The 14,216-nt window shown below is 41.8% G+C and overlaps 1 protein-coding gene across 1 annotated transcript in view; it reads right to left on the bottom strand.

Annotated features, from left to right (window-relative positions):
* TENM3 (teneurin transmembrane protein 3) overlaps nt 1–14,216 on the bottom strand; it is a 451,388-nt gene that overhangs the window by 79,830 nt on the left and 357,342 nt on the right. Inside the window, exon 12 of the mRNA XM_047856975.1 lies at nt 1,760–1,906. Within this exon, the coding sequence (XP_047712931.1) occupies nt 1,760–1,906 (147 nt within the window). The remainder of the gene's footprint in view (nt 1–1,759; nt 1,907–14,216) is intronic.

The raw sequence follows: 14,216 nt of genomic DNA, 5'->3' as shown, positions 1-14,216 counted from the left end.
CTTCCCTCGGAGACAGTCTGTAACCTCCTCGGTGCAATCTCCTTTTAGAAGACAAAACCTGGAATATACGATCAAGGAGGGAGAGAAGGTCTCTCCTCCCTCCCCAGGCAACAGAAAACAATGGGGCAGGGGCTTCTTGGGGGAAAGCAGGGAGGAAAGCTGCCATCTGGGCTGCGGTGGGAGAGGATTAAGGCTGCCATTCCTTCAAAGCTCACGGTTAAGGGGGATCGAGGCGACAAGGTATCATTAGGCAGAAGAGGCTCTGAGGGCTAAGGACCACCATATCTATCGGGAGAAAAAGGAAAAGAGGCTTCGGCTTAAAATTGTGGCTCAAATTTCTAGACGGTCCAGGTTAAAAAAAATAGGGAAACCTGAAGAGTCTGCTAGCAGCTAAGGGGAGAATGGCCGCCGTTGTCAGGAAGACGAGGCACAAACAGCATTTGTTTGAGAATGGCGGTAGGCACAAGCTAGTGTGTGCGTGTGTGCATGCTGTGCCTGTGTGGGTGCCTGTGTGTGTGTGTGTGTCCACATGTCTGCGTGCATGTGCACGTGTGCTTGTGTGTGAATGTCTGTGCACGTGCCTGTGTTTGCGCATGTGCGTGTATGTCCACGTGCCTGTGTGTGTATGTGTGTGTGCGTGTGTATGTGTGTGCATGTGCGTGATGGGGAGGTTGAGGGCTGGTCCTGGTCACTCTGCTTCCTAGAGAACAGTAGTGAGGTCCACTCTATGCAGGAAAGAAAAGACTGTTAAATCTTCCCTGACAACCTCCTATGAATTTCAACGAGGCCAGATGAAAGCAAAAGGAAGACTGAGTAACAGCGGCTGCTACTTACGACTTACTACGTGTCTGCAGCATGCTAAGTACCTTGCATCCAGGCTCTCCCTCAGTCCTTGACCAAACTCTACTGTTGCTATTTTACAGATGAAGCAATTGTCAAGTCTCATAGGCACCGGGCAGAGTGAAGATCTGTCTCCTAAACCTGCACCTTTCCCCACACTCTACTGCTCACGTGGACATTCCCTAAAGAGCAGGTGGAAGGAAGGAGCGGGTAGGCAACCATCCTCACTCACAGAGCAAGGGACCGCGGAGCCCCCGATAGGAACCGAACCCCTCCGAAAACTCAGTCCTAAAGCTATGCCCAAACTCAGCAGCTGTCAGGTGCACCTGCTTTCCCGCCGGAGAAGTAATCCCCAGCTCTCCCTCCTTATCCTCCCGAAATTGGAAGACAGTAGCACGGAGGACGGAAGGATGGGCCCAACAGGGGAAAGAATGATTTCTTAACCAAGGGCCTACACTGGGTGGACTATCGCGATTCTCTAGCCGGCTGTGACGTTTAGGATGAAAAGACGCCGAGAACGCAGCTTCAGGGAGATTGTTTTCTTTCCTTCCTATTCGACTTTTCTCCACCCCCGCCTTTCATCCGAAGAGCTTGCGAAGTGCCCCGCATGTTTTGGAACGTTTAGTTATTAAAACACTGCCTGCGCTGTGGTGAGGAGAGTTGTCACCTGGAGGCGAGGCAAAGCAATGGAGAACAACGGACTTTATATAGTAAGCAGCGTGGTTCCCTTGCCTTTTCCCTGGATGAGAATCAGCTTGCATTTGTCTCAGAGAAAACAGCAAAATCACTCTATCGGCGCGCCTATGGTTTTCAGTCCACCTCACGTACGGGGATCGGATTTTTTGGGCACCCAGGTAACTGTGTGACTTACGAACCCGCGCTCCGGCACGCGCTTGGTTTCACGCTCGGCATCTCTTACCTCCTTCGTTGTCCTTACTGTCTGTGCAGAGAGTCTCCATGGCCACATCACATCCCGCTCCTCTCCACCCTGGCTGGCAGACACAATGCCAGCCGTTTTGGTCCAGCGTGCATCTCCCATTACTGTTGCACAGACCAGGACAACCCTCTGTCAAAGGAGACAAAGAAGGAAAACACAAGCGATTTGAGGATTGAAAGTTTTCGCACCTAAAATAAACAGATAAGGGACACTTAGTGGGAACAGGCCTTTGTAAACAGCACAAATACTGTAATTGCACATGGATAGAAACAGCAACAGTCTCTAAGGAATCTAATTCTTATCCAAGTGGCATCTTTGATTGGCCTGACCCTTGAGACACCACTTACCTGTGCAGGACAGAAATATATGCGACAATCCGCTAACTAGCTGCAGGCCAGACAAAATTAACTTAATTTTTTTTTTTTCCTTTGGCAAAGCAGCAAGGTTGATTGTATGGTGTGAAAAAGCACCTCGACAAGGTAATTTCAGAATCCCTGGCATAGATTTCCGATCTGTTGTAAACGGTGGCGGTCGCTCATCAGGACGTGCCTTCTTAAAGCACCTTGTTGCTTTAAAAAATCCCCTCTAAATTCAAAAGCATGGAAGCCGGTATGAGGATGCGAACGATGTGAACAAGAGAACGTTAATTTTATCTGGCCTCAGAGTTGCCGTACCTTCATGTGAAATTACAGTGCATTAAATAAGTGCACAAAGTATAGGCCAGGATTGATGACTATACTTTATGCCAAGAGTACATTCCTTTTCACAGAATAAGCAAAGCCCAGGAAATAGTGAAGCAGCTTTAGCGTCTATTCTAACAAACATCAGGATTCAGGCTGCATACGGATGGGACAGGACCGACAGGATTTCCAACTAAATGTAATAGCTGTGCATATTTGATTACTTAGGACGGACAAAATGAAATACCATAAGGACCACAATAAAACATTGAGAGACTGAACAAAAACACGGTAGTGACGTGCTTCAAGACAGATAGCGAAGAGTGATATTTTGTGACAATCTCCCTAAGGCTTTTATGCTGTTACCTTTATATCCTATCTTGTCTGCTTTTATGGGCAAGGAGGGAAAATTTGGGAAACAATTAAAATAATTTAATATATCCAAAATCTATAATTGTTTCAGTCTAACATGACATTAAAAAAAAAAACAATTTTTGCCACTTCCTACTGATGATATCTGGCAGCCAAATGATCTGTTTATGAGGATGACACTTAGGTAAATTCTGGTCTCTGGTGTTCTGGTCTATGAGTGTGATGGGACACTGACAGAAACAAGGATAGAAATGCTCCAAAATTATAAGAATAATGGGCTATTAATCAGAACTCTTTGGAGTGAATTATTTATAATTTGGCGCAAAATACATGCTGGCCCAAATACATAGTGGCTTGCTATAGCCACTGGGGTTTGTTACCCGGCTTCTTATAATTAGAATGCTACTCTTGTCTTGGTGACGAAATTTAAGGGAACGATCTGTTTAAAGATGTTTGTTTTATGTCTGTATTAAAAGAATTATTCATATATCGGTTTCCCCTCCTCCACTGTGGCACTTGAAATGAAAATATCTCCAAGAGACAGTCTGTCTCTTAAGATTAGAGCTAATAGACAGAAGAGTGTTCTGACAGTCTCTTGTGGCAAAATGAAATTATACTTATGGATAGCATCAGGTCAGGATAGGATTAATTCTGCTGCTTCTTTTCTTTCAGACAATTACCATCTGCATTTATGGATGTTCAATACCTAAAAGGTGAATTTTCCTTCCAAACGTTTTTGTTTTGCTTTTAACGAAAAAGAAAGATTTCATCGTCCCACTGACAGGTGCCGCAGCTGACTGCACGCACCCGAGAGTTATTATATGAAAGCCTGGATATTGCCATGAATATTGTCATATTCTAATGAAAAGCACAAACAAGGAATAGAAAATAGGTAATCTGAGGAGAAAGGGGGAGGGAGTTTTCTCTTCTGAAAAAATATTTTCCGCCTATTTCTACGAGAACTGAAGAGACGAGAATCTGCTGTTTTCTGCTGGGCCATGTTATCATTTCTGTTTTACGGAATGCACGGTAATTTTGTTGTTTCTCAGAAAATAACAGAACATAAATTATGGTATCACATATATTTTGAAACATTTAGAAGAAGCCAAAGAAGTTTCCATATAAGGATAAATGAGATTGCTCTCAACACATATTATCCAGAATCTTCTTTAGATTGACAATTTCTTATTCTGTCATAAGAGAGTAAGCGTTTGTGATTCTTCAAGGCAGAATTTAAGGCTCGTTAGCTGAACTGCCAACAGCGAAGCTCTTAAGGCAAAGAAAAAAAAAAAAGAAAGAAGCATAAACAAAAAACAGCAAATATACTGTTATCTTCAGTTTTTGGTTCCAGTGAAAACTAATGCTCTTACATAGGGATGAAATCTGTGATAACCCAAAATTATAAAAATGAGACACAGACACTGAAGTCTCAGTCCTTTAAATCCAAGGCATTTCACATAATGTAAGCCTCATTTATAATTTACAAAAATATGCATGAGAAACAGTCTAATTTCATACCTAGTATGATCTGATACACAGTTATATATAGATATATATGGAGATATGTCAACAAAGACCAAGTATACAGTACCTTTAACTATCTTATCCAAATAGTGAGCTTGAGAAATTAAAAAGGAAAAAAAAAGAACAGACAGACATTTCAGAAGTGTCACATGGGACAAGGAAATTTTCAGAATTTACATGCAAATTGAGTAGCTGCAGCCGACATAAGAGTCACATCACACGACAGAGATGTACTTCATTATCTTCTAACACTGCAATATATCCACGTTTCAGCTCATGTGGTCATGATTCCAGGAAATACTCTGCATGTGCAAGGACAGTATGCAGGTAACACTACCTTTCCCAGATGCGTTGGAATGCCCCCACCCTGCTCCGTCTTGAGATTATCCTTTAGTGGCTAAGTAGAACAAATGGAATTAATTCTTTGTACTTACGAAATTGGGAAATTTACGACGGCGAGGGCTCTTTTCACTAAAGAAGTTGGGAAATTTACAACTATGAGGGCCACAAAGAAACTTTTGGGGGGGGGGGTAGAAAATAATTCTAACGTTTGCAAGTTCGTTTTTAGCAAAGTAGTTTCGTAAGGGTTGCACAATGAGGGGCGAAAAGGACCACACGGGAGCCATGGTGGAACCATTTATGCGTGTTCTGATGCTGTCTTTCTTCAACCTGAGAGATGAACCCACAGAAATCGTGCTTCCCTCACCTTCTGTCTCGAATGACTTGTGGATTTACATATTACCAAACTTCCGCGTTGAATAAACAAAAAAGGGAGGTTATTTTGCATCCTTAAGCAAATGGAGCAAACTTACTACACTATGAAAAAGGCACGTGTACACTGTCCAGAGAATGATTACCCAGCAGCCCTTGACCACACAGTGGATGGGCAGTGACGCATCGCATACGTGGTCAGTCCGCGAGGAAATACAGACTGTTCCAAGGTCCTGTTTCTTTTCAGGATCCAGCCTGGAATAAGCTGTTTCTCACAACCGCTCTGTAGAAACAGTCAGGATTAAGACTGGAGTCTTTCACTGGACCTGTCCATTTAATCTTTCATGAGGTTACAATGAGGCTACACCTTTTCTCTTGAACAGAGGCAGAAATACCTCTCTCGGGCTTCGCCAGCAGAGAGACGTAATATATTCTTAATAAGCCTGAAATCTGCCTGCTTTGTCAAAATTCATACATCTTTAATGATCTAAAATTGCTTTTCAAAGATGCTTCTGTTGATTATTTTTCGTTACTGACACATGCAAGTGAAAACCGAACTCCTAACAGAATGATTTAAGCTCTAACAGGTTTGGTAGTTCTGTCGTGTGCAGAAACAGAACCGTAAACGCTTCTGACACATGTGTGCCCATGGATGTAAAAGGATTCTTCATGTTGCCACAGGACTCCATTAGAGGCTTCTGAATTGCATTTAAAAATAAGTGTGTTCATAACTAATTGACAACATACTGCAGGGGAAATTAAGGCGAGGCAACACTCTCAGGTACTACTCGGAAATTATAACTTAATAAAACAATTCTATTTGCAAACGTTGAAACAGAAACGTACCATTGGATAACATCATTCATGTAATTTCTCAATAATCCCCTCCGAACATCATATAATCTAGGAGAGCCTCATAATAGCTCCACTGATGATCTAAACAGAAACAAAGTGCCTTTAAAAATTCTGGAGATCCTGGTTCAGATAGGGTAGTACTTTTGGAGGAATTCTGAATTTATAAAAAGTCATCACGCGGATCTAGCTGGAGAGTTGTTTGCTTTTACATTGGGTCCACTTCAGTTAATGCAACCAAAATAAGGAATGTAATTAATTCTGATCTGGATTAGTAGTTTGAAAGGAGGAATGAATTATTTCTAATCCAGCCAATCCCATTATCTTAGCAAACAATCAATTACACAAAACAGTGGTTTGATTAAAAGTAACGGCAGGTTTCTCATCAGGTCAAGAGAACAACAAAAGCGGTGATGAAATCAGAAAATATATTTAAAATGTATAGCAGGTTAAAATTCATATGCCACTTTAAATATGAAAAATGCTTAACATAAATAAATTTTGCAAACGGTTAAAACCCAACCAAAAGAATAATATCTGTACTGAGAAAGAGATACTAAGATTTGCCATTTGCATTTTATATCCTAGGGAATAACTGTGAGGCTGTTAGTTTAAAACTAATGGAGAAAAGGGGTAACAATCACCACGTGCATTTTGTCCTCGAAGATTAACATTTCTGACACTACCACAAAAGGCTCATGCTGCAGAATAAAGATGTTAAAAGGAGATGTCGATAGATGGGGTTCAAATGATTATTAAAAATCATAATTGCAACAATAAAAACATCATTAGATAAGCCACGACAGGAAATAATCAGAAAAATGCAGGCATGTTGTAAGAAGCCATTAGGAACAATAATCGTAAAAATAATACAGTATATTTAAAAATTAATATTCCTAACAGTTGCTGAAACGCACATTAAGTTGCAAAAAAACTGCTTTGAAAACGAATGAGTGTATTCTGACACCAAAACCAAGTGCTTCCTATTAGACCTACTCACCCAAAGTTTCAAATTTGTTTTATAGAAGAAAACTCTTACAAAAATGAGTGCCAGACATATAAAATGGAGCCCTTTTAAAAAACTATTCTCCAGTAAAATGTTGTATTCATAAAACACTTTCCCGGGAGTTTCAATTATTTATCTTTTAAAAAGACCCATGTGGGAATAGGGGGTGGGGGTGGTATTACCGTATTTCCTGTAAGATAGTGATTCTTAATCTTTCTGGGGTCTCGGGTCAGTGAGAAAAGTAGCAGGAGTTACAGACTCTCCCCTGAGAAACAATGCACACAATGCACACACAGAATGCTATGATTTTAGCTCTTCCACGGGCTCTGGTTCTATAAATCGTAGACTGTGAACACTTGTCTGATGTATTAACGATTTCCAAATTTCTCGTTCTGCTCCAGGTCTCTGTCCCGGTTCACGATAATCCAGGGGACACACATGAAGTGCCGTGATCCCAGCTCTCCTCCCTGAGGATGATGACAGAGGCTGACTTTGTGCCAGGTACTGCTCTAAGCGCTCTCTATCTCTCATTTGATCTCTCCCACAACCCTGCGATATGAATACAGCTGATACAATAAGTGCAGATGCAGAGACTGAAGAGGGAGAGACATGCGTGCAAGGTCACAGCCTAGCAATCTCGGTCAGCATGCCTCTTCCGGCTCGCAAGTACTTTGCAATTATTCCCGACCTAACATGAAATAGATACTACTTTCTCATCGGCCATAGGGTGCTTCTGCTGTCTCCTAGCTGCCTCCTACACAGCTTCCTTGGGAAATGGCCTGGTGGATCTAACGTCCATGGCAAAATGCAGATGAGTGAGTGTCTTTCAGACGTCAGAGCTGTTTCTTGGTCTTCGTTGTATTGTCTCTCTTTCCGAAATACATTCAGATCCGCAGTCATCTCTAGAACGTAACGCATGAGACGACGAGTCGGGTTTCCAGCCCACGCGTTGGCAGTCCCGGGTCTACTTGCTGGATCAGGTGGGCAAAGACTCCGTGAAACCGTAGATGTGGAAGAAAGGTTTGGGTCATCACAAATATTTTCGTGATGGGATGAGCCCATAAACCTGCAGGATCACCAAAGCAAATGAGTGGTACTGTGTCCTTTTCATAGACTCCCCTCTGGGTACTTCTTTTCAAAAAGAACGATTTCTCTTTCTTTGGGGCGCCTGGGTGGCTCAGTCGGTTGGGCGGCCCACTTCGGCTCAGGTCACGATCTCGCGGTCCGTGAGTTCGAGCCCCGCGTCGGGCTCTGGGCTGACCGCTCGGAGCCCGGAGCCTGTTTCCGATTCTGTGTCTCCCTCTCTCTCTGCCCCTCCCCCGTTCATGCTCTGTCTCTCCCTGTCTCAAAAATAAATACATATTTAAAAAAAAAATTAAAAAAAAAAAAAAGGAATGATTTCTCTTTTCAAAGCCCTTGATGACCATATCTTCCCACTTCCTGTTTTGGGGAAGATGAATGGAGGTGCACACAAAATGATCTATTCTTGTCTGTGCCCCTTTCTAATGAGCTGGAGTCTAAGGCCCCTTAGGAGGGACCTTGCTCATATTTAGTCCTGTACGGTTTTTAATTCCTAATGTGTAGACTAGAACGGGATAGCAACACTTTTGGAATTTCTACTTACAGGTTGTCGCCTCGTCTGCTTATCTATCAAAATTAGGGGCACCCTCCTCCCTCCATTTCCCTTGGTTATCTGATTCTTCCTTCTTTTTTTTCTCCCTGAGCGCTTCTCATGGAAGAAGTCCAGGGGTATGATCACAAGGGCGAATGTAACAGGAGAAGGGTTGAATCAAGAACTAGCTGTGATCAATTCATTAAGAGATGCCATAAAAATACAAGGCTTTATTGATATATAGACAGAGGAGACCGAATGTGTAAATCTCCATTAGAAATGTCAACTCCAAGGCCGTGCTAATTCCCATACTCCCACTGGCTGGCTCACAAGGGATTCGTAATATCTGCTGAACAAAATGATTAAATGTACTTATTATGGCGGTTCTAGGGTGTCTTACATGCGTTGGCAGCTTGTGAGGAAACTCTTTGAATAATACAGACACAGATATATGATGAATAATAACAAAACTTTCTGAGAAAGAACCACGGGTGAGCAATACCTCATTTCCTAAACCCTCCCCCTCCTTCACGCACCTGTTCCTCGCCCTTCGTGCAATCCATCTACCCCAATTACACACAGTAGTATTAACAATAAATACCATTTGCTACTCTAGGTGCTGAAAACTATGCCAAGCACTGTCCATGAGACGCTGACTTAACTGTCACCACCTACAGGGCAACAGGTACTTTTATTATCTTCCCTGGTTCACAAATGAAGAAACTGAGGCACAGTGAAATAACTTCCTCAAGGTCAAAATGCTAGCCAGTGGCAACACCAAAATACCAACCAGGCAGTCCGTGGCCACAGACTTAATAAATAAGTTATATTTACAACAAGAGTCAGAACGGCGTACCCACGTAAGGTAGGTCAGAAGCATCATCTGTTTATGGAATGGTTGATAAATTTACTTGAATGAAAACATAAGATGAAAAAAACCCCGTGGAAATCGTTAATTCAACATTGGCAATTAAAGGGGGGCCCAGGAAGTAAGATCAGAATCCAAACTAATTTGAAATATCAACCTACTGACACAGCTTCATAAGAGTACCTTATGTAGACTCAAGAAAGCTTTATGATATATGCTATAACCTGTTCATAAAACCCAAAGTTTGAAAACCCAACTGGCAAGATATTAAGACTGAGGGATAAAACCAGGAAAAACTTAAAGCAAGTGAGTTTGAACAACAAAAGGACCGCAGAATTGTAAAATTCTGTACAAAGAAATATCTTTTGAGTGGTAATCCTAAAGATAGTTGCCCATTTGAATATGAGGTCAAAGGAGTATATATGTCTGCTTTGAGGAAGAACTGGGATATTTGGAGGTCTACACAGAATATGATTAAGGCCAAGCGTGCTTTCCTTTTTCTGTCAAAGGGATTCTTCAAAACACAAAGAAGAAACAAGGGCAAACCAAGTTGGTTGTATATACGTTAGACAGCTCACAAGGGAAAAACAGAAATAGTCTGTGTCTACGTAATTGCTGATGCGTATGGTTATGAACTACTCACATTGTTCTCACTGTTGACAATATGCTTGGTTGGAGCGTATTAAACAGAACAGTATTTTCACTGGGCCACTGAATGGACTCCTGGGCAGAGCCCAGACACAGGCAAATAACACAGAATCCGGAAGCTGGAAGTATTTCTCAGTTTAATTACAACATTAAAATCTTAAGGGCCCGTCTTCAAGAGAGGATAATTCAATCAGATGGGCACGTAATGAAATCCAGACATATTCTCCACTATGGCGATTACTGCAACGTCCTTGGAATCGAGGACACATTTTAATTTAGCATTGTGTGTTTCCTCATTCTTTATGACACAGACTTAAAAAAATGATTCACATTAGTATCTCATTAAAGTTGTAAGTAGGTATCCTTCTTAGGTTATTCACTATGAGTTCCTGGAGGATGACAGAAAAGCAACAATCTGCAATAAGTACATATTAAATCCATTTATTCCAACCAGTAAGTGTTGAAATCAGTGTGCAAGCTGCACACCCATTGGTTCCGTGTTCCTTGATTGGGGCCCACTGCCAATTACGGATTACCTTGTCGTAAAGGATTATGGCAGAGATGTGATTTTACATTCCATAAAACAATTTACTCGGGCCCCTGACAATATGTTCTCCCCACCACCCCCCCCCCCCCCCCCCCCGCCATAAAATTCTCAATCTAAGACCAGGATAAAACATCACCAGTATTTTATCCTCTTTAGAAGAGTCACTAAACTTGAACTGGAACGACTAGAAAGTGAGGCTGTGCCAGCAAAGAAAAACAGTTCGTGTGAGTATGTTTGTGGACGTGCGCGCGTGCACGTGTTGTTTCAAAGAGCTCTCGCGCCCCTAAAGTCGGCAATGCGCTTTTGAAAACAACCTGTTTCAAATAAATTGTTTCTGAAACTTCACATATTTTATTCCTTTTGTGGGTTGGAAATGTGGCGAACAAAGTATCTGTACAAATACACTGCTTCTTCCACGCAGATGCCCACGCAAAATACCACTTTTCAGTTTGGAACGCTAACCTGAGACCTTCTAAAAGAGTGAAATAATATTTTCCCTGATTTAAATCAGTCCAGAAAAAAAAAATAGGTTCTATGGAAAAGGTGCTCTGCCAGAAACCAAATTTTATAAAGTTAGCCTTGCCGGGCAAAGTGCCATCAGAAGCCGCAAAGCTCTGTAAGGGTAAAGGATAGAAAAATATTTGGTATTTTCCTTCCGCGCAGAATTTCCCGCCTGACCGTGAGCTACGTCCACATGATGGAGCGGCAGGGGGACACTCAAGAGTCCACACGGCACACTCACTGACGCTGGCACGGACACAGCCACGCAAAGAGATGAGCATTGGTTAGCGTGGGATACGGCCGGCTTGGGGTGGTCTTTGCACACGGCACGACTTCAGCCCCCGGGCCATCCACGTAACCACGTCAGTAGCACGTTTGTACTCCCTGTCTGGGTTCACTGCACGACATAAACAAAGCCATACTTTCTGAGGATTTCCTAGATTGAAAAATAATCAGGCTATGTTTTAGCGCCCTGACTGGGGACCGAAACTACCCAGAGACAGCTCTTAACATTAATCAATACAAACGGTAACGCGAATATTTTTCACGCTAGATGACTATTCGGCTCTTCAACTGATACGATGAACTTGGTTTTGCCAATTATTAGAGTGGCGTTTGTGTGCTCCAAGCAAGTCCAGTGGCAGGAAACCATAAAAATAACCCACTGATCTGATCAATTGCAATGCTTATAATTTCTTGGTTGCATTAGTTTTGCCTGTGCATAAAATTTAATATTTAAGAAAAATGCACAGAATAAGACTTGTAAATAATTGTGCGACATACATCGGGTCTTCCTCTTACTGGTTTTCTCGAACGTATCAGGAAAAACAATAAAAACATAACTGAACAATCTTTACCTCCCCTAAGACAAATGGTAACTTCTTTTGGGAAAGTCATAGATAAATCACAGATGCATCAAAAGTGATTTACAGAGATAAATCTATCTCATAGATGTATCTCATAGATGCATAGATGCATCAAAAGTGATTTACAGAGATTTTATTGGTGGGTGACAGAAGAGTGTGCACCGAAGTTTAAACTTGGGTTTTGGGGGGTGCCTGGGTGGCTCAGTCAGTTAGGTGCTCGACTTTGGCTCAGGTCACGATCCCGCGATTTGTGGGTTTGAGCCCCGTGTCGGCTGTGCTGACAGCTCGGAGCCTGGAGCTTCAAGTTCTGTGTCTCAAGTTCTGTGTCTCTCTCTCTCTGCCCCTCCCCCACTCGCACTCTGTCTCTGTGTCTCTCAAAAATAAACAAATGTTAAAAAAAAAATACATTTGCATGTTGAGCACTACACTTTGCCGGTACTGGTCAAGTATCGGTCTACACATGGGTCAGCCTACTCATTTCGGCCGAGAAAAAAATGCGAAGTAAGTTCAAATTCTGGAAGGAGGCATGCAGAGTCTTCTATCATGGGTTACAATTTTCTTCGATCTTTCACAACATAAATTAATTTTCCTCAAGCTGTTCTTGTTGCTGCGGTTGGTACTCTTATCTTGGCAAACCATGGGTCCGGTCATCAGTTATAATTTAAATTTTGCTGGACTAAAGACGTGAACACGTTATCACTGAGACATCGCGGACATCATTTGTTACCGCACAACAGCCAATCAAACGTGATTCAGCTTTTTGGAATAAAGAACAAATCGCAACTTGTCCTTACAGATTTTGCGTTCCCTCATTAGTCATTGTATCTGAGCCAGGTAAGTCAGTAGTTTCTAAAGGCGTACCAATATCTGTATAAATACAAACACAAGTCACTTTGACGGTAACTACCTGGAAACGAAGGCATTTAAATATCCTCTTTTACACGCATACCTCCGTCATCATATCGCAATTTTGCTGAAAACTTTTCATTTTGTTTTCCGTTATGAAATGGACTGAGCAGACAGGATGGAATATGTGTTGCTAACTTCTGGAGCAAAATGATGTGTTTGTGCGTCACCATTCCTTACGCCGGGGAAGTCCCTGCGGGCTGAGCAAGCTTCCCCAGGGGCTAGTGGTAGTCATTGCGGGTGATATGCTGGTATATGCAGTCATAACTGAGGTACGTCTAGGCTCTTACTACGTGGCTTGTATTTACACTGGTCACAGTTCAGAGGATAATGCTTTTAGGGGCAGGAAAGAGTTAGCGTATGGGTAATAAACATAAAGATAGTTTTCCCTTTGTTTTTAATGGCGGCTATATGGTGATTTTTTTTTTTTCCTTGCTTACACCAGTGTATTTGGAGTGGATTACTCACATGCATAATAATCACTCCTGGGGACTCGTCTTAAAAGCCAAGAGTTGGAGTGTATGTGAAAAGCATTATTTTACCCTTCACTGTTCATGGGGGGGCCTAATTAATGAATACCTAACGCCATTAATTCACAATTAGATCACTTATGTTTAACCACATGCTTTCTATGCACACATATATAAATATTAATTTTGAATAGAATGATAATCATTCAGCATCATAACAATTAAACAGCTGTAACCTGTCTCATGTGTTAAGTGACAGAGCTGCAGGCAAGCTCTGTAAGCAGATGGTCTTACCCACCCATGCTCGATGTTAAAGACTTTTTAAAAAAAGAGGTGTTGACAAATCAGAACAAGTAGGCATAGTTCTAATGCAAATCGGCCAATTTGCAATGTAGATTGCCCTAAAAACTAATTTGGTGTACAGGAAAAAATTAAGCTCTGTTGTTAAAGGAAGACATTATATTACATTTGGATAGAGTAGATTCCCCACCAACATAATTATTTGCTAATTTCATTCAACCAACAGAGTTTAATGGAAAAGCAGCTGGCAAACTATTCATATTTATGGACTTCCTTTGACTGCTCCTTAATTTATCCAAGGCACATGGCGGCTAAACCCCAGAAATAATAGCCATATTTCAGACAGCTGTTTTCCAGCTTCACTAAAGAGGCACTCAAAAAGGAGAGGGTCAGTGAACCAACCCATCATGAAGAAGAGTGATAGGAAAAAAAAAAAAAACCAACCTGGCTCTAGTCACACCATAATCTGTGAAGATAATATGTTAAATGTGAAAAGGCAGAAGAGTCATGGCTTCTGTATGGACTAACACCATTAAGAAGCTTGTATTTTAAAAACTGGTAGGTGGAAAAGGAACT

The sequence above is a fragment of the Prionailurus viverrinus genome, chromosome B1 (assembly GCF_022837055.1).
Source record: "Prionailurus viverrinus isolate Anna chromosome B1, UM_Priviv_1.0, whole genome shotgun sequence".
In the NCBI taxonomy this organism is placed as follows: domain Eukaryota; kingdom Metazoa; phylum Chordata; class Mammalia; order Carnivora; family Felidae; genus Prionailurus; species Prionailurus viverrinus.
The sequence above is the reverse complement of the archived record's forward strand: the minus strand, read 5'-3'. Positions and strand labels throughout refer to the sequence as shown.